The sequence below is a fragment of the Phocoena phocoena genome, chromosome 2 (genome assembly GCF_963924675.1).
Source record: "Phocoena phocoena chromosome 2, mPhoPho1.1, whole genome shotgun sequence".
Classification (NCBI taxonomy): domain Eukaryota; kingdom Metazoa; phylum Chordata; class Mammalia; order Artiodactyla; family Phocoenidae; genus Phocoena; species Phocoena phocoena.
The window spans coordinates 91744771-91769361 of NC_089220.1; the positions used below are offsets into that span (position 1 = coordinate 91744771).

General features: G+C 36.3%; 1 protein-coding gene across 1 annotated transcript in view; it reads right to left on the reverse strand.

Annotated features, from left to right (window-relative positions):
* The window catches only part of SECISBP2L (SECIS binding protein 2 like), a 59335-nt gene extending 38789 nt beyond the window's left edge, over positions 1-20546 (reverse strand). The window contains exons 1-7 of the mRNA XM_065871881.1: positions 20247-20546; positions 12788-12966; positions 10485-10809; positions 8772-8907; positions 4029-4258; positions 3710-3734; positions 3254-3369 (exon numbers count right to left, since the gene is read on the reverse strand). Coding sequence (XP_065727953.1) covers positions 3254-3369; positions 3710-3734; positions 4029-4258; positions 8772-8907; positions 10485-10809; positions 12788-12966; positions 20247-20270 — 1035 coding nt within the window. The 5' untranslated portion in view covers positions 20271-20546. The remainder of the gene's footprint in view (positions 1-3253; positions 3370-3709; positions 3735-4028; positions 4259-8771; positions 8908-10484; positions 10810-12787; positions 12967-20246) is intronic.
* Between the last annotated feature and the right edge of the window lie 4045 nt (positions 20547-24591).

The following is a 24591-nucleotide window of genomic DNA, read 5'->3' on the forward strand; positions in this document are numbered from 1 at the left end:
ATGAGGAATATGTACAAATTTATTTTCAGAAAATTATACAATACTTCTGAAGAACACAAAAAGGTAACTCAAAAATAAGAAGACAGGGGACTTCCCTGGCGGTCCAGTGGTTAAGACTCCTCGCTTCCAATGCAAGGGCCCTGGGTTCGATCCCTGGTCAGGGAACTAAGATCCTGCATGACGCACTGCACGGCCAAAAAATTAAAGAAAAAAAAAAAAAAGCAGGAAGACATTGTTTTTCTAGAAAGATGCCATATCATAAAGGCAATCCATTCTCCCTAAGTTGATAGATTAGTTCAAAAACCAATGGAACAAAACAGAAAATCTGGAAACAGATTTCAATATATATGGAAATTTAATAGGTGATAAAGGTAGTTATCTCAAATAGGTGAAGTAATGGACTTGTCAATAGATGGTGCTGGGAGATTTAGGTAGCCACTTAAAAAATACAAAATAGGACCCATATCTCACAACACCTACCAAGACAAACTCTAAATGGAATAAAGATTTAAATGTAAAAAAAACACAAGAGCATAAACACATTGGAGGAAAACAGGCAAAATCCTTTATAAAAATAAACTTAATGCTATTTAAAACAAACTTGTATATGGCAATAATAATAAGCAAAGTCAAAAATGAAAATCTAGCAAAATATTTTCAACTCATATTACAGACTACCAGCTCCCAGAAATTAAAAAAATTTGATAAGAGCTTGATCAAATTGATTTAAAAATGTACAAAAACAGGGAATTCTCTGGCGGCCCAGTGGTTAGGACTCACACTTCCACTGCAGGGGGCTTGTCTTCAATTCCTGGTCAGGGAACGAGACTCCCACAAGGCACACGGCCCAAGAAAAATAAAAATTTCTAAATTAAAAAAAATTTTTTAATGTACAAAAACAGAGAAATAGATCAAGATACAAAAAATGGTCAAAGAGTATGACAAGTTCACAGAAAAGTACAAACGGCCCTTAAACATATGGAAAGATACTCAACTGCTTTAATACACTATTCCTCTCTCACTGGCACAAATCCAAAATCTTGAAAACACATGATTACTGAGGCTACTTGGAAATAAGCACCCTCCACATTATCGGTGAGAATGCAAAATGGTACAATCTGGTGTTATTTACCAAATAACAGAAATGACTTTATCTTTTCACTCAGCAATACCTTATCTAGGAATTTATTCTACTGCTATACACACAGATTTCTAATTAATACTGCAGCACATCTATTAACAGCAGTAGTTTACAAACAATTCAAGTGTCCAACGACGGGACTTCAGAAATTAACAAGGATATATCCATACAACATTAGGAGTTGTTAAAAAAAAAAACTCTGGGAAAATACACAGATAAAGGGAAGAGAAGAAGACAAGTGGAGACAGGGTAAAAATGAGATTGTTCATTGTATAACCTTTTTCATATATTTTATTTTTCAACCTATTCACAAAATAAAGCCATTTTTAAAAACTTAAGTTTTTACATTCTGTCCCTCATTTACAATTAAGGGCACATCACAGTATAGAAAAAATCTGCTGTTTCAAATGTTAAAACACTGGTAAAAACATTAAAAATCACTGCATTGTACAGTAGTTAAAGCAGCATGGTACAGGTGCAAAAATCTGATAAATGGAACAAAAAAGCCCAGAAACAGGACCCAAGACATAAGAAATTAGCAAATGACTAAAAGGGCAGCACAAATCAGAAAAAATAATGGATTACAATGTTAAGACAACTGGTTTACTGTGAAAATCGACCTCATTATGTTGTACCATGCATCAAAAAAAAAACCTCAGATAAAAAAGTTTTGAAAACATTACCCTGTAAAAAAGCAGAAATTACAAGTGAATATTTACTAGATTTCTAAAAGACTTTTTAAGCCTAAAAACAATCAGAAATTGCAAAGGGGGAAAATATTTTGACTTAAAAAAAAGGTTCTGCATATCAAAAATCAAGCTACACACTTAAGAAAAGTATAACAAAGCCTCAGAAGTAGAAAAGAAAACACACACATTGTTCAACATCTGGCTCCAGTTCTTTTGGAATGAAGGGAGACAAAATAAACAAACGTTTATGCGTTTCTATAATTGAAAGTTTTGTGTTTTTTCACCATTCCGCATCAGTTTTGAGGCAGAGATAAAATGTTTTTCTGTATCAGTATTATTTCCTCTCTAGTGGGCTACTGATACCAAAAGTACCAATAATGAGACTGCAAACTTGGCAGGTCTAGCAGTTATGATTTCAATATAAAATTTCAGTCCTTAACCAAACATTCCGTAGATTTTGTTTATCTAATCTATATGAACAAGTCTTGTTTTAGCTCTTTTGTTTTTAATCAAATAAAGCTAGACTGCCTCACAAGCCTGCCACAAACAACAATGACTCATTTTCGCAATAACCATAGGGAAGAGGGCATTATTCTACTTGCTTTCCCAACAGCCTAATTAACATTAGGGTACATCTGAAGTACTTCATTTCAGGGAAGCAAAGGCACACCAGCAAGTATTCGGTTTCCTCAATCCATTGGTAACTTACTCTTACTTCAGTTCATCCAGATCTATTCGTATGGTAACTTTAATTCCTTAACTAGATTTAAGGAATCCAGGAACTCTATCTAAAAATTAAAAAGGAAAAATACTGACCAATCAACACCTCCCTGATATCACAGACAACCAACGCAGGAAGACAATTATTGGAAGTTCGTAGCAGTATATAACTCGCTCTGCTGTACTGCAGCTAGGTCTTGCTCCCCAAGACCAGGAAGCTGCCCCGTCTGGCCACATTATGGCAGAGGCAGCCATCACTATGGTACTGCAACAAGCACCGAGTATGGCTTGTGGTGTTTATAGTCAACTAAAGACACGTGGACCAGGCTACAGTCCTAAAGTTCAAAGAATCAGTATTTAAGGTATTAAAATGCTTTAAATTTTTTATATGGATAAGAAACAGTCACAAAAGATGAAGTAGGACTGGAGAGTATTCTTTTTTAAAATTATAAAATATGCAAATATATTTCTTAAATATAGAAAAGTAGAAAATGGTACAATATACGTCCCACCTACATTCAACATCTTGCCATTTTGTTTCATTATTTAAATAATAATTTTATTGGCTAAGCCATTTAAAAGTTACAGATATCATCACAATATGTATCACCAAAAATTAAGGACACTGCCCTTCAAAACCACTATACCATTTATAATAATGCATCTCACACTACTCAAATTTCTCCAACCTAATCCAAATTACCTGTGAATTATTTCTTTGTTCAGCCTGCCTTCCACCTCTAGAAAACGTCTGATTTTTTTCCATCCAAGGTTTTTTCTGAGTTGCCTGGCAAGTTACACTGGACCAATTTACACCACCTGTAATAAATGAGATTTAAAAATATAAAGATGTCAAAACCTAAAGGGCCCCCTAACTTCACATACTGAAACTCAGTCACTATAAATGTAATACTGAAAAATTTTCCATAAACTTTAAGTGGTATTCCAGTTCTTAGTAATACAAGTTGTCATCTTTCAGAATAGCTCTAGCTGGAATTTTCTCAATTTCATCAACAAAACTATACTTTCAAATTAACTTGAATTTCCTTGGAAGATTTCTAATTTTTCTGCAGCATCAGCAAGCCTCATGCTTAAAAACAAAGCTGGGACATGGACAAAGAAGAAAGTATAGCAAAAACACTATGCAGAAAGTAAGTACCTGCACATATAGATGATTCCACATGCTAAAAATAGAAACAAAAAAGACAATTATTTTCCGCTTAAGAGTCAACACCATATACCTTGCAAAACATTTCATAATTCCGTCTAGTGTGAAGCATGCTTATTATAATCTTAGAAAAAATACTTCTGCATAAATGAGTATTCTTATATTAATAATAAAACATACAAAATACATTTTTAACCATCCTATTATTATAGGAATTGTTCATGAAAATAGATACTTCAGCTTTAGCAGAGGACACAAAGATAATACTGACACAGATGACTGATGAGGAAATCAAAGTAATGCCACATACACTGATGGTGCTAGAATCAGGATTTCTCAAAGCCCCAGCTGCAGGCTGGTTGTTGCTGTGTTTGGGACTGCAGTAGCCACTATCACTGTCAATGTCAGCTTCACTAGCCCCCTGCTCACTAGAGGATTCAGCAGTAGGGTGGGATGCTCTTCTCCTCCTGCCTTTGGCCTTCCAGAGCATCGTGGCAGAGCTCTCTGAGAGAGATTTGTTAGCGATGTCTGATGGGAAATCTGTAAGGCAAGGAAAGTGTGACAACTCTTTTTGAGGACAAGTTGATCAATTCTTGTTATCATTAAAATTGTAAGAAAACAAAGATACCTAACTTTGTAAGCAGAGAAAACAGGTGAAAACTTTTGAAAAGATCATCAAAAGGTAAGCTGTTCCTGAGAAATTGGTTTATAAAATGTGTTTAGTATGAAAGGAGAATATTTGTATAGCTAAAATATTTGTATAATTAATATTACAGAATAATTAAAACAAACCACCATTACCTATTTTAAGAAATACAACATCACCAATCCTTTGAAGTCCACTGCATGCCTCCTCCACCACTGCATTCTCTTTCTCCCTCAGAGGTCGCCACTATTCTGAATTGTGTTTACCATTCCTTCACTTTTTAAACTAGATTTACCAAGGTTTTGAGATTCTGATGCATGTGGCTGTAATTCATTAAGGTCACTGGAATCTAAAATGTCTGTGTATGAATATACCAAAATGCATTTATCCTTTGTACCACTGATGGGACACCTGGGTTGTTTTGGGGTTTTGCTATTAAGAACAATACTGCTGTAAACATTCTTATACAGACATATAAATGTGTGTGTGTGCACGTGAAGTTTCTCTAAGATTATTACTACTAGGCCCGCTTGGTAATGCCAAATCATTTTCGAAGGTGGTTAAAACAGTTTAACAGTTTAACATCAGTATATATATATATCCCCACTGATGCACATATTCACCAAATACTTGACACTGTCCTCTAGGCTATAATTTTTGCCAATTGTTGGGTATAAAAAGATGGCTCATCGTGGGTTTTAATTTGCATTTTTCTGCTTAATAATGAGATTGAGAATCTTTTCTCATGGTTTTAGCCACTCACATTTTCCTTTCTGTAAAATACTTGTTAATTTTACTTTTGGTTTGTTTGACTTCTGCCTATTTTTCTACTAAGTTGCCTGTTTCTCATTTTTGTATTTCACAAATTGTAATTACAAGACATTAAAAAACCTCTTACAATCTCCTAACCTATCACAAATATTCCTTTTTCCACGAGCCTTTTTTCACATACACAATTTTTTCCATATATAATTTTTATACAGAACCAATATAATTTTTGAGTTGCACTGTTTAATATTATGTTCTTCATTAATTATAATATATGAAGGCCCCAAATTATTCCACTGAGTGGATGTCCTGGAGACTTCTTTTGACTTGTTGCCCGTTACTGGACATTGAGAAGTTTTCAGTGGTTTTTTTTGGTGCTGCTGCAGTGTACACACCTTTAATCAAACAGTTCCTTTTCTTTCTAGGGGGAGATTCCACTTGGATACATTCACCTGAGTAGGACAACTGGGTCCAAATATTCCTATAGCTCTACCAAACTGTTTCAGCCCCTTGGCAGCACTGCATTCCAGGGGCCCTGAGCACAAGGTGGGATCATTTTCTTATTGATTCCTATGAATTCTTTATATGTCCTCACACTAACCCTTTGTCAGTTACATGCATGGTAAAAATCTTTTCCAAGATTTGTGCCTTGTTCTTTCACTCACGCTTGATAAACAGAAATTCTTAATTTTAGAAATAGTTCTCTCCATGCAATCATAAAGATATCTGCTGTATTTTCTACTACATGTGGTTTTCCCATTTAAGCCCTTAATCCATCTGGAATAGATTTGCATGATGTATATGTTAGGGGTCTGTGATGCTATCTTTGTCGTTTTCCTTATATGTGTTTCTGGGCTCTCTGTTCTGTTTGATTTTCACATACTGAATTTTATATACTGTATTTTTGTATAAGCCTATAAAAAATAAAATGGCTTAATAGGTCTTGATATCTAGAGGAAAAGTTATTTTCCAGGGATGTCTTGGCCAGTGCGCTCCTTTATTTTAGAATTAGTTTGTCAAGTTCCAAAAAAATCCCCACTGGAATTTTTTTTTTTTAATAAATTTATTTATTTTATTTTTGGCTGCATTGGGTCTTCGTTGTTGTATGCAGGCTTTCTCTAGTTGTGGTGAGCAGGGGCTACTCTTCGTTGTAGTGCACGGGCTTCTCACAGCAGTGACTTCTCTCATTGCAGAGCATGGGCCCTAGGTGCACGGGCTTCAGCAGTTGCGGCGCGAGGGCTCAGTAGTTGCGGCTCACGGGCTCTACAGCGTAGGCTCAGTAGTTGTGGCACACGGGCTTAGTTGCTCCGTGGCATGTGGGATCTTCCTGGACCAGGGCTTGAACCTGTGTCCCCTGCATTGGCAGGCGGATTCTTAACCACTGCACCAGCAGGGAAGCCCACCATAGGAATTTTGATTAGAACTGCATTGAATCTATAGACTAACTTAGGGGAAAAATGCCATTTGCAACATCAAATTGTCCTGAATGAGCATGCTATTTATTTTTTTAAATGTCCTATAATATAGTTACAGTTTTCTGCATCAATGTCTTATTATCTTTTGTCAGGTTTATGCCAGAAACTGTATTTTTGTTGCTACTGTAAATAATATCTTTTCTTAAATTTTGTTTGTTGGCAGCACACTGAAATGCAATTAATTTTTGTATATTATCTTATATCTAGCCATGTTACTAAACTCTTAAATAATATGACCTTGTGTTCAAGAGTAAAAAATTGTTACAAATTCCTTTAAAATTTTCATTCTACCTGTAGTTGATACCAATTAATCCTGATAACTTAAAAACAAACTAAAGAATAAGAATACTGATAGAAGGTATAATCTTCTACTCAAATTATATCTTCATCTTTTCACTTTCTAATTCTTGTGCTTCAGAAGGCTGTCTTTGTGGACACTTAATGAGCAAACCAAAGACGTTAGGATAAATTTTTAAAGCAGTTCCAGGGTTCAAAGCATGTAGAAATGGGTCACTATGTCTAGGAACAACCAAAACATAGAAAATTTTGTCATATATTACCTTGTGACTCTTTCCCATAGCCAACCATTTGTCAGTCTGTTAATCTCATCGCTTTATGCCCTACAAATCACACAATGACTGCACTATCAGCAAGATTGTTTTTTAACTGATTCCCAAATCCTTTCTTGCTCCTAACAGACCTAAGCAATTGTAAAAGGAAACTGAATAGACGTCCAACAGAAAAGGTACAGTCCAAATGAAAGAATGTATGTGCCACCTAATTCATTTTAAGCCAGACGGTATTTTTGTGAAAACTATAGGGGGTAAAAAGCAAATATGCCTTTGAACAGATCTAATTCCTAGCCTTGGATCATTAATAAGGATTTCTTTAATCACAATGGATGTAGAGTAGAAGACGGCCATCTACTCTATAGCTATTAGGCTGAGACCAGAGAAACAAAATGAAATTTCACAATATAAACTGGAAAACAGCAAGAATATTTTAAGACTATTTATTAATTCTTATCTATTACCAGGATAAAGCTTTGTAATTTAATGCTTATACAGTCCTCTAAAACACTTTTGACAAAATGATATCCAACTAGTCCAAAATATTTACTTATCTGAGGATATAGGTATCACTCATACATCTGGTTCAGATCTATGCTAAAATACGGTGCAGAAAACTTGGTAACTTCGTCTATAAAGATATTACAGGATGTTAGGATGTTTTAAAAAGGATTTTAATCTAGCTATAAAACACGTACAATTCTGATTTCTACCAAAATGAGTCCCTCAAATTTCTATAATGTCTGCAAAATTCCATCTCTGACTTCTGAACTGCTCCACTACTATAAGGGGATAAGGAAACATCAAATCCTGCCCAAAACTGTACATAAGCCAGCATGCAAGTTGAAAGAACATTAAGGACATGGACTGTTTTATCCTTCCTAGAGAATTTCACAAAGTGGCAGGATAAACGGAAGAAAGCCTAGAATCCTAAAAAGTGGTAGAGTCCATGGAGTTCCCTTGTGGTCTGCTGGTTAGGATTTGGAGCTTTCACTGTGGAGGCCCGGGTTCGATCCCTGGTGGGGGAACCATCCTGCTTGCTTTGCAGCATGGCCGAAATACAAAAAAGAAAAAAGTGGTAGAGTCCACAATTATAAAGTCAATGATGCATGACAACAGATGAAAATCAGTGATGTATACAGACATAGAGAACAGACTTGTGGTTGCCAAGGGGAAAGGGGGATGCAGGAGGGACGGATGGGGAGAGTTTGGGATTAGCAGATGCAAGCTATTATATATAGAATGGATAAACAACAAGGTCCTACTGTACAGCACAAGAAACTATATTCAGTATCGTGTGATAAACCATAATGGAAAAGAAAACAAAAAAGGATGTGTATGTATATAGAACTGAATCACTCTGCTGCATAGCAGAGATTAACACAACACTGTAGACCAACTGTACTTCAATAATATAATTTTTTTTTTTTTTGGCCTTGCCATGTAGCATGCGGGATCCCCAACCAGGAATCAAACCCATGCCCCCTGAAGTGGAAGCGTGGAACCCTAACCACTGGACCACCAGGGAATTCCCTCAATAAAATAAAATTTTTTTTAAAACCTATAACGTATATATGTAAGAAATCTTGCCTTACCAGTTTGCTGTGAAGCGTCTACCAGTAGCACAATTTTTGATCGGTTATCAGGACCTGCTGCATTTGTCTCTTTCTGAGTAGCTACATTTTTCACCAGTGGCCTTTTGCTTTTTATGTGCTGCTGTAAAAGCTGTTGCTGATTGAAGTTAAAAAAAAAAAAAAAAACTTAAGATCTTATTCAATGTACTAAATATTATAAAATACACATCCTTTATAAAAGATACTTAAATGTAGGCTACAAATTAGTGACTCCCAACCCATGAGGAAACAGGGTTACTGTGTTAGGATTTCATGAAATTATCTTCAGCCAATGATAACAGGGTAAATAATGTATTATACACACATTTATATACTACTTTCAAATAACCATTAATATTACTATAATAAAATATGAATTCATTTTAATTGTCATTTGCATTTTTAGTTTTCTCAATCAATATCTAATAAACAATAAAAGTATAATCATGTCAAATTAGGGGTTGCAAATTTTTATTTAAAAGGGTAATAAAAAGGATGGTAACTTATCCAAAAGAGAAATTTTAGCAATGAATTACAAAAGAAATTTCTGTTTGAGAGTTTAAAAAGAAAATATTAAAAAACCGATCCTTTCCTTCATTTTAAAAAATATGGGTATTCATCACTTAATAGCAATTTATACAACTCCAAATTTAACTTCTTAGATTCAAGTGCTGGAAATGCACTCTGAGAAATCATGTTACTTCAAACTCTTGAAAGTTATATACTATTGTCTTCTTTTCATTCTCAGAGGTCCCAAAAGGATTTCCCTTGATCCAGAATGTTTCCATGAACAAAGTCTAAAATGCTTTTCAAAGCAACTTCTGCTGCTTGTTTGTATTTTAATCTGTTAAAAGTATGCCAGAAGATAGCAAAGACTTTTCACCAAAGAGGCTAGGCTAATGGAATCTAGGAAAGCATCAACTCCTTGACAATAAGTCATAAAATGCATCTAATCCCTCTGCCTTCTATTAGCTCAAAAGTGCTGAAAAGAAACATGGTTTTTCTTCTTATGTGCTTTGATATCATGGCCTCAATAGAAAAGTAACCTTTTAGTTAAGAAACAGTCACCTAGAATTAACCTTAATCCTCCTGTGATTTCAAGGCCTTTGTGTCTTTTTTTTTTTAATTTAGTCAAAGGCTGGTGCTGATAAAAGGTCATTTCCCACATTTATCTTTAATTTTCTTTAGCCCTGGGAGACCTTGTATTCACATAATAAAGCATCCCTTGAATAACGAAGTGCTATTCCTACTAAAAATTGACAGAACAGAAACAATGAAGTTGAAGAGACAAATGTTCTTTTCCATAATATCTCCTGCTTATTTCTGAAGACTGAAATGTCTTGATGTGCATTAGCCACTCAACACTGCTAGCAAAGGACCCAAACTAATCACTTATTAAAACTGGTGTCACTATGCAATTTTATCACTAAATTAAAATACTTTGGAAATATCTGTGCATTATGCTTATGTAAACTCTCTGAAGGAAGTGGAAGATGACTGTAAATCATATCACCATTTAAGAATGAGGACCAAAAGTAATGGAAAAAAAATTATTTTATAAATGCTACACCATTGACTGTTTTTTAAAAGGTAAATTCAGGATTAAAGGCTAATCAATACAAGTAGCAAATTACTTATACTATTACTAACAAGAGAAATATCAAACACAAAAGCCAATCAAATTCAGTCACTTACTTTTGGTACCACTGGTCCTCTATTACTGTTTCTGTTTCGATGACCAGATAACGGGAAGACCTGTCCAAGCTGATTTGGACGCTCAGTGCATTCTGCAGTTATAGTATTGACAGTATTTGCAGCCTGAAAAGTGTTGGAGTAAGGTGCAGGAAAAGGATGATAGAAACCCATAACTTGGGCACATGGTGCTGGCATCAGCTGATAATATGTATACTCTGTAGAAACAGGTGGCTGAGCAGATATAATGGGGTAAGCAAGGTATGGTCCAGCAGGGTTTGGATTAGGCTGTTGCCATCGTATATCATTGTTATATAATGGAAACTGTCTGTAAAACCAAATCAAAAAAGAAAAAAATCTATTGACATGTATGTCTAAAAGTAATGCTAAAACAAAATCTCAGCGTATTTTAATAAAAGAAAAAATAGTAGCCTCATAGTAATTCTGAAAGAGATAAAATTACCGTTTTATAAATTTCCTTGCTATAACTAGAGATTTTTATGTACATGTAATTGACAGTACAATTTAATTGACAGTAAAAAGGAATTCAACCTGATAGCTTACTGCATTCCAAAATTTAAAAATTTTGGTACAGACCTTTCTTATTTGTAACACTCCCCTCAACCTCCTCAAGGTATTTCTGCTTAAAAGTTAAAACACCTAGTTGCTGAATCTGCCACTAAAGGCAGTCCAAAGTTCCCATCCAATGGTAACAACTGTGACAGTCTTCTGCAAAAAGCAGGGTAAGGTGATCATTGTGTAAGGTGATCTTTACAACGGGTGTTTGATTCTTCCACCTCCCATTCTTTAGCTCAGGCCCACAGCCTCCTACTCCTCTACCATACTCCCCTAACCACCTGGCCAAGTCCAGCTCTTTCCCTGGCTCCCCTCCTTGGCAATGGAAGCAGGCACCAGGTCCAAGGGAAAGAAGAGAAGAAAAAGGCAAGCTTGTTCACTACCATCTATCTCCAGCATTAGAGTTCTCCTAGTGCAATCCCTTCCTATAAAGCACCAGTCCTTCCTGTCTCAGCAATTCTCCTTGCAGACAGTTGCTGCTGACAAATGAGGGGTCATAGGGGGCTGGAGTACAGAGTTTTTCCTCACTGTTCCATGACAAAGCAAAAGGGAAAAATACTCCCTGCCACAATTCTAAAAATATTTTCAAATAATCTGATGGCTGGCTTACTCATGAATTCTCAAAGATTATTTGGTAAGGAAAATTAAATTTATCATACTGGACACTTGGCCACTTTGTCAAATGCAGAATAGTATTTTTAATCTAGTTTACAAATCACTTCAAACATAACCCAATACAGGTCAGAGATCTTTAATATAATGTTAACGACTCAATTGAGAAGACTCCTTTAGCTTCTACTGTTTGCCTAATGCCCAAAACTATTAAGAGTTTTAGACTATTAACTTGAATATTTAATATCTGAGACAGTAATTTAGTGATCCGTTATCTCATACAACCAGAATTTATCAACGAATGTGCCTGGGCACACTAGTGTGCCACAATGGTTATAGACGTGTAGAAATATTGATTGCCTTAGCCCTCAGGGGTGGCTGGGCAAAGGCTAGAGCCTAGACCCCTCATCCATTTACCCCAGAGTGCTGGAGAAGTACAATTTTTTGTGTGTGATATAACTTGAAAGAGGCTGAAAGTACTTTTATACAGCAATAAAATGAACGACACCAATGAAATGCTAATCATTCAGACAGTCTAAGCAGGGTTAGAAAGGCTATCATGACTATCACAAGGTACACCCTAAACACTAGGTCACACATTATCTAAACTGTAAGCATTTTGCTACATCACCCTGTGACTACAGCACAGAAGCTAAATTTAAACTACAATCAGAGTCTAAACACATATATGCTAACTAGACACAAAAGCTTCAAAGTTAAGGGCTACCCCTTGATATATTCTTCTTATGCCACACTGTCTTGGCAATTATGATTAGATGCCTATCCTCAAAAAAGGATTTCTGTTCACCCCTCTTTCTGAATAATTCATTTCTCCCTTTGAGTCAATTTATTTCAAACAAATTTCAATGACTTATTATAGGAGACACATACAAAGAACTCCATTTTCTCTTAGAAAGAATGAGAAAATAACAATAATCCATGTTAACAATTTTTAAATTTCTACATCATTTGGTTTTATTTACTCCTCTTAGAAAACAGAGAAATGGTTAATGTTTAAAAGTTACAAAAGAAAAAATTAAGAAGTATCCTTTGCCAACTTCTATATTTCCCTACCCATTTCTTCCCCCACCAAAAGAAAATAATAGTAAACAAATTACCTATTGGACTGGTTTTCCTGAACAAATGGATAGCAAGTAATCAGGTAGCTGGGAATTGGAGTTGGTTCTACACCAGAAACACTGCCGTTATCATTTGGGAGTGCCATAGGGATCATAAATGTATCAGGATTCTTCTTCTGGGGAATAAATGGTTCTACCTCAGCTGACAGCTTGACATTCTTCAAAGAGAAAGTGAAACACATTACTAACAAACGAACAAAAATTTAAATAATACAAATTCACAATTTAACAATAAAAGAGACAGTCTTTACAAACAGTAATTAGGTCTCTAATGTCACAAGATATTCAAAGGAATAGCAAGGTCAAATTAAAATAATTAAATATGATCACGTTATTTAAACAAAGCCATCAAATAGGAGAAAAGTTATCAAAGGTTACTAGATTTCAATGAAGTCATTCCTTACATAACCAAAGCTGTTAAAACAATCAAGAATACAAGGAAATTGTACCTCACAGTCCAAAAATAAAGCTGGTAGTAAAAAAAACAAACTAGCTCTTCAGACAAAACAATGTGTTTTTAACTAATTTTGTTAGGGGAAAAAAAATCACTCAACAGAGTTCTGAAGGATACTTTATATTTGTTTGAATAGTCTAAAAAATAGTCTATTTCTGTCCATTTCAGGAAATTAGATTAGTATGGTTAAATTAAAAGGAAGGAAAATGTCTACAATAAATGAAAAAAAAAATAAGGGAGAAAAACTTTTCCTTCACAGTTAAACTGGGGAAAAAATGAGTACTTCAGCTTCCCAGTAGACAAGCCGAGTAAACTAAAGTAATCCAGTCTACGTACTCCATTTTAGTTTATTTTGTATCTCTCCTTATAAATCTATAGAGGTTTAACAGACATAATAAACTACCATACTAAGGATGTACAAGTTGGTGACAAAACTATAAAGTAAAGTAAATAAGAGCCATGAAAATTAGGATAGGAATTACTCTTAGGAAAGAGGGAGCTGTGATTGGGAAGAGGCACCTGTACGGTTTCTGGGTTACCTGGCAAAGTTCTATATCCTAACTTGGGTGATACGAGGTATTCATCCAATAATTCATTTAGCTGTACACTGGTTTTATGCAGTTTTCTTTCTACAGTTGTTATATTTAACAACAAATTTTTAAAATTTAATTATACAAAGAAATAATCTATAGGCACATTCTGTAAAAGCAGAATGTTAAAAACCACAAACATTACAATCTAAAAAGATATTAAACATTTATTAGCAAAACCAGTAAGTGGAATGCAATCCAATTTTTCAATAACTCAAATCAACTACCTGAAAGCAATAGCCCTAACCAGAACTTTTTCCCCACCAGGGTGGCATTCAGTAGAAACTCCCATCAAGGCATATTTCTCAGAATAAATTTCATGCATGTTTCTCACAAAAGTAATCAGTAGCAAATCCAAGAAAATCTAAAGAAAAGACTTGATATGCTAAATATAGAGCCTTTTTCAGAAAAACTGTTCTCCAAAGAGCCCACTGTAAATATTCAGTAATATGTGTCTGGGGGAAGAAATCTGAACTATATAGCAGTATCAATTCAATATCCTTCCTCCCCACCTGATTTAACTTTGAAGCCTACTTCTGTACTACTAACCAAATCTGAAGTTGATAACGTCACTGAACTCACAAATATCTGTGAACTGGAGTTGGTTTCTTGAATTCCAACACAAGAGGCAAAAACAAATGTTAACAGTGTAAGTCAGTGATTGTCACTGTGATAGTCAACATGATTCAAAACTTATTTACATAAGGTATAAAATATCAACCTTTGAACATATGAGAACCTGAACAGTTTTATAAATCTGGACTAGAAGACACCAGGATTTCTTTTTAATGCAAGGTATGCAGTTATATTAAATTCTCAGCCCAATATGAAAAAAAGGAATAATACTAATATAAAGAAATAATTTAAAAATAACTTTTCCTGATCCCCCCAAGTAATACCAACTCATAAATTACTTTGGTAACAACAAATTCAAATTCTTGCTCAAATCAAAAGGTGCAGGGAATTCCCTAGCAGTCCAATGGTTAGGACTCCACTTCCACTGCAGGGGGCACAGGTTCCATCCCTGGTCAGGGAACAAAGATCCCACAAGCCAGGTGGCGCGCAGGGGAGGGGAGACAGTGCCACAAATTTTTTATGCCTAGTCTCATTTGTACTCTATATGTTTTATGAATTTAGGCAACCCACTATTCAAAAAGTGTCATGCATAATTTATAACTAATATCTGCACATATACACAGTATATGTCCTTAAAAATTAAAGTCTGTATTGGTTTCTATTCTAAGTGCAATTCTAGATATTGGCATTCAACAATAAAACTCACAAACACTGAAACGATCCTTTGTTTTTAGCAAAAAAGAGAAGCTGCTGTAGTCAACAGCTGCACAAACAGAAGATGTCACTAGTAGGAACAGACTGGCAAACTTTCTCCTATAGTTACAACTCCGTATGGTTTTATAAGTTGTTTATTGTGACTTTGGGGCCTTCAGTGTCATACATCAAAATGCAGCCTAAGTTGTTCTCAGGCCTGAAAAGTAAAAATCCCAAACTATTTTTTAAATTCCATATAATAAAGCCCAAGAGACAATATGTTAAGCAAGCAACAAATTCTGGCAATATTTCAATTATATTAGCATAGAGATCAAAGGAAAAAATGTTTTAACATAGTGGACAACAAAATGTTATGAAAAAATTAGACTACTTACTTCATACAATGATATGCCTCAGTTTGAATTTGTTTAGTCTCTCTACTTTTGCCATGATCTGTTTTTTAGAAATCAAAAATTTTATAGCAAAAAAAAACAATGTATAGCAAATTTTTGTCTCCTTAATTAAAATATAAATATGAAAGAAGTCTGAACACAGAACAAAATCTATTCCTGTACTCTGTTAAAAAAAAAAAACTACACAATAAAATTTTCTTTATCTTTCAGAAATTATTTCAGAATTTTCCAAATTAATGAAAAATCATAATCCCAGAAACCTGTATTTGAAAAAACAAAACTTAAGCTGTTTCACATTCATTTAAAATTCTGCATATAGTAAAACAAACATCAGTAAAATTTCTTTGATGTGAATAATCTAGAAAACCCAAGAATTTATCAGAACAAAAAACTATAAAAACCTTATTTAAAAGTTTATTGAACAAACGCATTCAGATCACTGAGAGCCTATATATAATTCAACAAACATGCATTGAGTTCATGTTCTGAAGAGAGCACTACACGAGGCTGGTTTAGGGAAAATGGGCAAACATTACTACGAAGCACACATCAACAGAAAATGCATACTAAACTCCTCTGAGACAGAACATTCAGAAGAGTGCGAATAATACTCCCAAATTAAGCAACAGAAAAAAGACACTCACTTGAAATCAAAACTGAAGTAGAACATAATACGGCACGCTCCCACCGTGAAATGTCAGTATGTACTACACACCTAGAGAAAAAATATGACCATGGAAACCCTCCACATTCTTCCTATGTTAAGGTAAATACGATATATCAAACATTATTTTACATATCATGGCCAAAGATAAAATGTCTTCTGAAGGAAAAAATCCTTCAGAGATACCTGCTGGCTTTATTGTTTTCTGGTTGGAAGGTTTTATACTGAAAGTAAACCACTTGCCAAAACAAATCACAGTAGTTATACATATGAGTTCTGCCAAGACTTTAGAAAATATTGAAAAAACAAAAAAACCATTTACCTTAGACTCTGACCACTTGCTTTCCTATCCATACATTTTCTCCCTTTTCTTAAAACAGACCACATTTAATCCTGTTAAAGTCTGGTGGTACTTTTCTAACATCCAACTTTCTAGATTTAATTCTAGTTTTTGGAATATCTAATTAATTAATTCCTGCTTTTACATTTTTTTTCTCTCTTTCTTTGAAGGGTTTACCCCCAAACTTCTTGCCTTGGATGCTTAATTTTTAATTTCCTTTTAAAATGTTGAACAATGAAAACATTTATGACTATGCATTTGCCTCAGAGTAAGCTTCAGCCACATCCCATACATTGTCATGTGTAGTATTTTATTACTTTTTCAAAAATCTAAAATTCTACTTTATATTTCCTCTTTGACTTAAAAGCTTAGGGAAAAATGCCTTTTAAAATTTCCAAATGGTATTTTCAGTAAATGAGCATTATTTACCTTCTTTTTAATTACAAAAGTATTATTTTTAAAATCTGTTAAGACAATCATTTACTTAGATCTATAAAAGCTAACTGTAAGTACTGCTGAATAATAAACATTTTAGAGTAACTTATCTAGAATATATTTAGTTTGCAGGGCTGATATTATTTGAAGTTTATAAATTATTTAAAGAAAAAAATTATAAACCAAATAATTTTATATCTTTATTGGTAATCAGCACTTTGCATGAAGCCATATGCATTTATTACACATTTGCTTTTCTAAGAATTAAAGACATCACTGATCAATAATTTTGCAAATTATTTTAAAAGAACTTATCTAATGTTAACGTACTAAATATCAAGCCAATGTTTAAATTATTTGATAATACAAATGAAATAGTAAACCTCAAGTGTTCTGTTACTTCTAAGGTTATTGTTTATTTTTTAAAAATCTCAAAACACTGTCCTAAATTTACTAAAAATAGAAACACTAAGACTTTATAAACAAAACGAACTCCATGATTTATGCTTCACATCCCTTTATACCAGCTTTTTTTCCCTTAAGAACAACAACAACAAAAAGGCACAATACCAAGTAGTTCTTAGAACTAACTCTGGCAATTAAAATTAAGCTACTTGTTTTGATTTAATATAGTCTTGGTAAAAGAGAATACTCCTGAGATTCCCTTCTGGTTATAACATTCTTTCAAATACTCATTACTACAATTAAGACTATCAGCTAACATGTATTCCCAGTAACTTATTTTTTATAATCTTGATCAACGCACACACAATTTATCCTTTTATACAAAGATTTTATATTTTTTTAAAAAAAGAGGTAATTCAACAACAGCAACATGAATGCCTTCAGGCAAAACATGCTGAGTTTTTTTCTTAAGTTACACTTGTGCAATACTACAAGGATTTCGCTTAGATTAAGACAAAATGCAGAAAGTGTGTATTAGTACTATTTTTTAAAAATCAAACCTCTATGAATGGCTAACCACTACAATATTATAAGTTTTAATGCTGTAGACATTCCCAGAAATTCTAAATACAAACCAACAATGGTTTAAAATGAAAAAAATAAATGTTTTGTGAGAAAAAATGGGAATTCAGCACATATGGCATCTGTTTTTAATGACTTTTACCTATTAAATTCACTTCGTTATTAAAAATATAAAAGTACATTCCAAATAACTTGGAAAAGCCATTGCATTACTCAGTGGTATAGTGAAAACAATCAAGAACTCCACAAAGTGGACAAATCTCAGTTCTAGCCCCTAATCTATCATGAAATGAATGGTTCTGTGCCTTTTTTCAATGATGAATATGAGCATATGATGAAAATAATGGAGTCTTGCCCCAGAAAAGTGCTAATTAAAACGAAGAAGACTCCTTCCAGGTCATCCATGGATCCCTGAATTAACTCCCTACAGCACGAACCAGGCATCACTTCCTGGGGTCTCAGCTTCCTGTGAGCATGTGGGGGGAAAGGGGGATTGATTCAAATTATTCTCTCATTTAAGGTTAGGCTAAGGAAGAGGAAGGAAAAAAAAAAGAAAAATTCTTCAATGGAAAACCTACATTTATGATTTTTCTCTGAACCTTAAATTTCTACAAGATTTTAATAGGTTGTGGACTTTGGAAAGATACAGGATGAAAGATGAAAAGGCTCTCTAAATAATTTGCTCATAGCACTTGCTGTTAAGATAATCACACACAAATAACTATGCTAAGGGTTACCATCTAAATAGTTCATTACATTTCCTCTGGGATGAAGGGAACCATAAGTATACATATGGCAGCATTACTAGTTACAGTTCTGTCATCACAGAGAACGACCAAAATGTTTAACCCTTTCATTAGTGACACACATACAAAAAAATCATTCAAGAAAATTTCCTATTCACTTGTCAGGCTTTCAAATCTCAGACACTTTTGATAGATACCTTGAAAAATTGTTTTTCATTAAATTGGATATAGAGTGTATATAAAATACCCTGGGTCACAGGAAAGCCGGTATGTATTTGCCAAGGGGCCCCAATCAATTTTGCTTCGGTAAATACACATATTGTTTCATAAAACTCATTTGTGTTTTCAGAGGCATATTCACATAAAGCTTTTTTTAAATAAAGATTTTGTAAAAATACACACACACACACACACACACACACACACACACACACACAACCAGGAGGCTGCTCTTTGCCTGCTAAGAGATCCCGATTTAAAATCAGAACTGGCTCTCACTAGCTACAAATATACAGATACAGGAATTTGGGGAATCTGGTCTCATTATTCAGGTGTTAATTATCCATTTGTAAAGTAATTAGGCAAATCCCTAGTCTCTGTTTTTCCTTCATCTATTTGCCTAGTTCATCACTGGGCAAGGCCTTCAACTGAAGAGGGGAATGGAGAGTGAGTAAACTTAGATTTCATCAAATTAAATCGTTTCACACAGGTCTCAGGATGGAAAATACCGAAACTTCTGTGGGGGAAGAAAACTATTATTTTAGATTATTTTTTTAACACTATCACCATCCCAGCCTCCCAGCACCTACTGGCTTGGATAATCAATAATTTGATGCAACTGAAAACACTAATGGGACTGCTTTGTGAATATGAAAACGGGCTCGGAAATGAATTCGCGCTTCGGTCCTACACCTTTAAAATATAATAGCGACTTTTTAAAAACATTTATTTTTGCGAAATAGTTGGCTAGAAGGGCAAAGGGAAACCGTAGTATTTCATATCTAAAAGGGAAGACCTCCCTAAAACCACTGCAAAAACAATGCTTCGCTCAAGGTAAACGTAGATATTAAAAAAGCCCATAAACCTCCCCCCACCTTCGTCTGTAGTTATCACACATTCTATGACAGTTTTTCTAAGTGAGAAACCTTCAAAAGCCTTTCCACCTTGAAAACACATTCCAGAACTGAAGGGAAGGGAAGTGGGGGGGAGGTGGTATTCTCTGGAAGTTATAAACCCTCTCTCGGGAAAGCACGGACAACTTGGGAGCCGTCTGGCCCCTTTCACCAAGCCAGGGAGGAAGGGCAAAAGCGAGTCCCCAGCCCGGGGGGAACGGGGCTGGAAAAGCCCCCAAGCTCGAGACAGCAGCTGGAACAATGCAGGAGAGTGGGGCGCCGCCAGGCTCCCGGGGAAAGGAGGTCTGCGCCAGCAAAAACCCGAAGGCTTCGGCCGTCCGGGCCCACGCTCGGAGACCAGGGCCCGCCCGGGAGGAAGCAGCGACCCCCAGCTCCCGGCCCGGCCGGCCCAGCCCAAACCCGCGTACCTGGTCTGCGGGGGCTCGGTCCATGGCGCCTGCAGCCGCAACGGGCCCGCGTTAGTCGGTGTCGAGAGCGCCTCGGGCCGCTTTCTCCATGGCCCCCCGCTCGGGTCTAGACCGGGCTCCAGACCTCCGCCCCTATCTATCTGGCCCCGACACAGAGTCCGGCTACGCCACTGGCCGAGGAGGCGGCTCCAGCTCCGGGAGAAGGAGGCGGCGGCAGCCTCGCCGAGGGATCATCTGGGACGGAAGCCGAGGAGAGCCCAAATTGGAGAAAGCCGTAGGCGGAAATGGCGGTGAGCAAAAGGGAAAGAAGGGGGAGGAGACCGAGGGGGGCAGTGGGCGGAGTGACCGCAGGCGGCGTGAGCTGGCAGTAAACGAGCCAGAGCTGGCTGATCTAGATGCTGAAGCCAGGTGGAGATTCTCAGGAGCAAGTGCCCATAACCACTGTGCACTTTACGCGGGACTTAACTGCCCCTCTGGACTGCTAAACTAGAGGAGCGTGGGACCACTTGGGACTCAGGACACTCGGTTTTTAGTCTTCAGGGACCTCAGAGACCACTTACTTATCTCAAACTACCTCTTAGTGATACTGGAAGAGCTTTTAGCTGCCTGTACATACGATCCTTTCTTATGTTATCCGGCTAAAGGGAGTCTTGACTGTAAAGGAAAACACCGCAGAACGGCCACCACTGAGAAATGGAGACAGGAGGCTCCACAAATACTGATTTGGTAATTCTCTGTCAAGGTCCAGGTCAACTTCTAGGCTCACCTTCAGGCTGATTTGCCCTATGTCAGAACCCCTCATTTTACCCAGAGTCTGTATCCCACCACCCAACAGGTAACATACCCAACTCTGGTATGTTGCTTTTTCCAGTGGGCCTATTAACTGTTCCTTGAGGAAAGAGACTGCCATGAAATTGGACACTTGGTAAGCATAGCGGACTGCCTCTGGGTATCTCCTCGAACACACCCTCCAACACAAACCCTGAAAGTTATTGCTTGCTGGTCAGTTCCAGGGTGAGGAAGAAAAATAAAAAGCTACATAAGCTAACTCACACTTAAGTGAAGGGAGAGAGTAGAGGTGGCTCCTGTGTGGGAGAGTGGTGTGGAGATTCACAGCTGGGAAAGAATTTTAAGAAGTTTGCTTTGTTATGCTTCAGGAGACATCAGTAAAAAGTTGCATTGCCTTTTCAGTTAGGCTGACTTGGTAGTCTGGTTTTATTTGACTAGGACTCCAAGAAGAGGTGGTCTGTGGAGCCCCTAACTGTACTTAAGTTGATACTATGTTTTGACCTGGTGAAAGGAACTATAGTAGGTTAATAAGACTTACATCAAGGCTGGCAGCGGAAACCATTTCTAAGGAGAAACATTTATATTTGTATGTAGAGCTCTCCCATTTATTTAGGTTTAACTCTGCTGCCTCCTCAAATTTTACATGTATGTGTGCATGTGTGTGTATATATATATAAGATCCCGCATGCCACGCAGCCAAAAATAAATAAACACATACAAATTATAAACTAACAGATTATCATACTCCTTCACAACTGAAAGATAAAAAGAACTCTGAATTTTCAGGATGTTCCCCTATGGTCTCTAGCCATAAGATACCCCCATCTGAGTAAAAAGATAATAATAATGCAGTAATAATACAGTCATAAAAATACCATAGTACTTTGATTTTCTTCCTTAAAGGATGACCTGAGGAAATTTTTTCTTCTTCTTCTTTTTTTTTTTTTTTTGGCTGTGCTACTTGCATGTGGGTTCTTAGTTCCCGGAGCAGGGATAGAACCCGTGCCCCCAGCAGTGGAAGTGCAGAGTCCTAACCACTGGACCACCAGGGAATTCCTGTGAGGAAATTGAAATATAGGATCTCTAAGGATCTTTCCACACTGTAGGATTTTTATGACTATGAAATAGTTCTTGCTGAGAATCTCCTATGTACAAGACATTGATTTAAATTTTCAGAACAGAATTATAAGAAACTATAAGAACAAAAATGTCACAATGCCCTTCTAACTTAACACAATCCTGGGAAAGATTGCAATAGCTATTAGAATAAAAATTTAAACCTATGAAGAAAAAGAAGACATTTTAAAACATTACATTTACAGATGATGTGATTGAATTTTAATTAATTCTTTCATTCAGCAACAAAGATTTAATGTGCCAGGTGCTATGCTAAGTACTGGAAGTACAGCAGTTAATAAGACACTGAGGGCAGAGACCATGTTTGTCTTGAGGGCAAGACATACATAGAACAAGTAAATACAGGTGAGCTGAGTGTCATGAAACAGGAAGCTCAATAGGTTCTACCATAGTGTGGAATGGAAGGTCAGGGAAGTCATATCTAAGTAAATAGCATCTAAGCAAACACCTGAAGGGTGAGTAGGGGTTATGATAAGTGAGGGGGAAGAAGTAGGAAAGTTGTTCCAAGGAAAGGAAATGGCATGTGTGAGGACTCTGAGGTAATAGAGAGAATCCAGCATTAATAGTTAAACAAGCTCTCTCCTTGAAATGAGAGTTCTGGAGGAGAGGGTTAATTCAGTAGAGCAAGGCCTCTGAGAAGATTGGGAGGGATAGGACGCAAAAGCTGGGGGAAGAAATTGACCTCAGATGGGAGTAGGGATATGTTGTTTACAATGACAAAAGAAAAGGAAGAAACGATAGATACAGCTACATTTATAAGTTGAGGGAATTCCTGTCAAATGGCTTCTGTTTTCTCACTGAAATGGCAGGCAGGTTATCTGCTGACAGAGGAGGGAAGTGATGATCATGCACTTGTCAAAACTCAGCAAGCATTTTAGACTTGTGCATGTTATTATGTGTAAATTTTGCATGAAAAGAAACTATAAATAAATACGGAGCTCTAGTTTTAACAAATGCATGTACCTATGTAACCCAAATCTCTATCAAGATATAGAAGGTTGCCATTACACTCAATGACTTTTAAAACTTCTCTACTTTCCTAGCCACATCAGCCACATCAGACAAGAAAAAGAAATAAAAGGCATCCAAATTGGAAGGAAAGAAGAAAAACTGTGACTATTTACAGATGACATGATATTATATATAGAAAACCCTAAAGTCTCTACCAAAAGACTATTAGAAGTAATAAATGAATTTAGTAAAGGTGCAGGATACAAGATTAATATACGGAAATCTGTTGCTTTTCTATACACGAATACTGAACTATCAGGAAGAGAAGTTAAGGGAACAATCCCATTTACATTCACATCAGAAAGAATGAAGTACCTAGGAATAAACTTAACCAAGGACGTGAAAGACCTATACTCTCAAAACTATAAATCATTAATGAAGGAATTTGAAAATTATACAAAGAAGTGGAAAGATATCCCATGTTCTTGGATTGGAAGAATTAATATTTTTAAATTGTCCATACTACCCTAAGCAATCTAAAGATTTAACGCAATCCCTATCAAAATACCCATGACTTTTTTCACAGAACTAGAACAAATAATCCTAAAATTTATACAGAACCACAAAAGGCCCTGAATTGCCAAAGCAATCTTGAGGATAAAGAACAAAGCTGGAGGACATGGAAGAAACTAAATGTCCATCAACAGATGAATGGATAAAGAAGATGTGGCGGGCTCCCCTGGTGGTGCAGTGGTTGAGAGTCCGCCTGCCGATGCAGGGGACATGGGTTCGTGCCCTGGTCCAGGAAGATCCCACATGCCTTGGAGCGGCTGGGCCCATGAGCCATGGCCACTGAGCCTGCGCGTCCGGAGCCTGTGCTCCGCAACGGGAGAGGCCACAACAGTGAGAGGCCCGCGTACTGCAAAAAACAAAAACAAAACAAAAAAGATGTGGCACATATATACAATGGAATATTACTCAGCCATAAATGGGAACAAAAGTGAGTTATTTGTAATGAGCTAGATGGACCTAGAGTCTGTCATACAGAGTGAAGTAAGTCAGAAAGAGAAAAATAAATACCGTATGCAAACGCAGATATGTGGAATCTAGGAAAAAGGTACCGATGAACCTAGTGGCAGGGCAGGAATAAAGATGCAGACATAGAGAACAGACTTGAGGATACAGGGGGAAGGGAAAGCTGGGATGAAGTGAGAGAGTAGCATTGACATATATAAACTACCAAATGTAAAATGGATGGCTAGTGGGAAGCTGCTGCATAGCACAGGGAGACCAGCCCGATGATTTGTGACCACCTAGAGGGATGGGATAGGGAGGGTGGGAGGGAGGCTCAAGAGGGAGCAGATATGGGGATATATGTATACATATAGCTGATTCACTTTGTTGTACAGCAGAAACTAACACAACACTATAAAGCAATTATACTCCAATAAAGATGAAAAAAAATTTT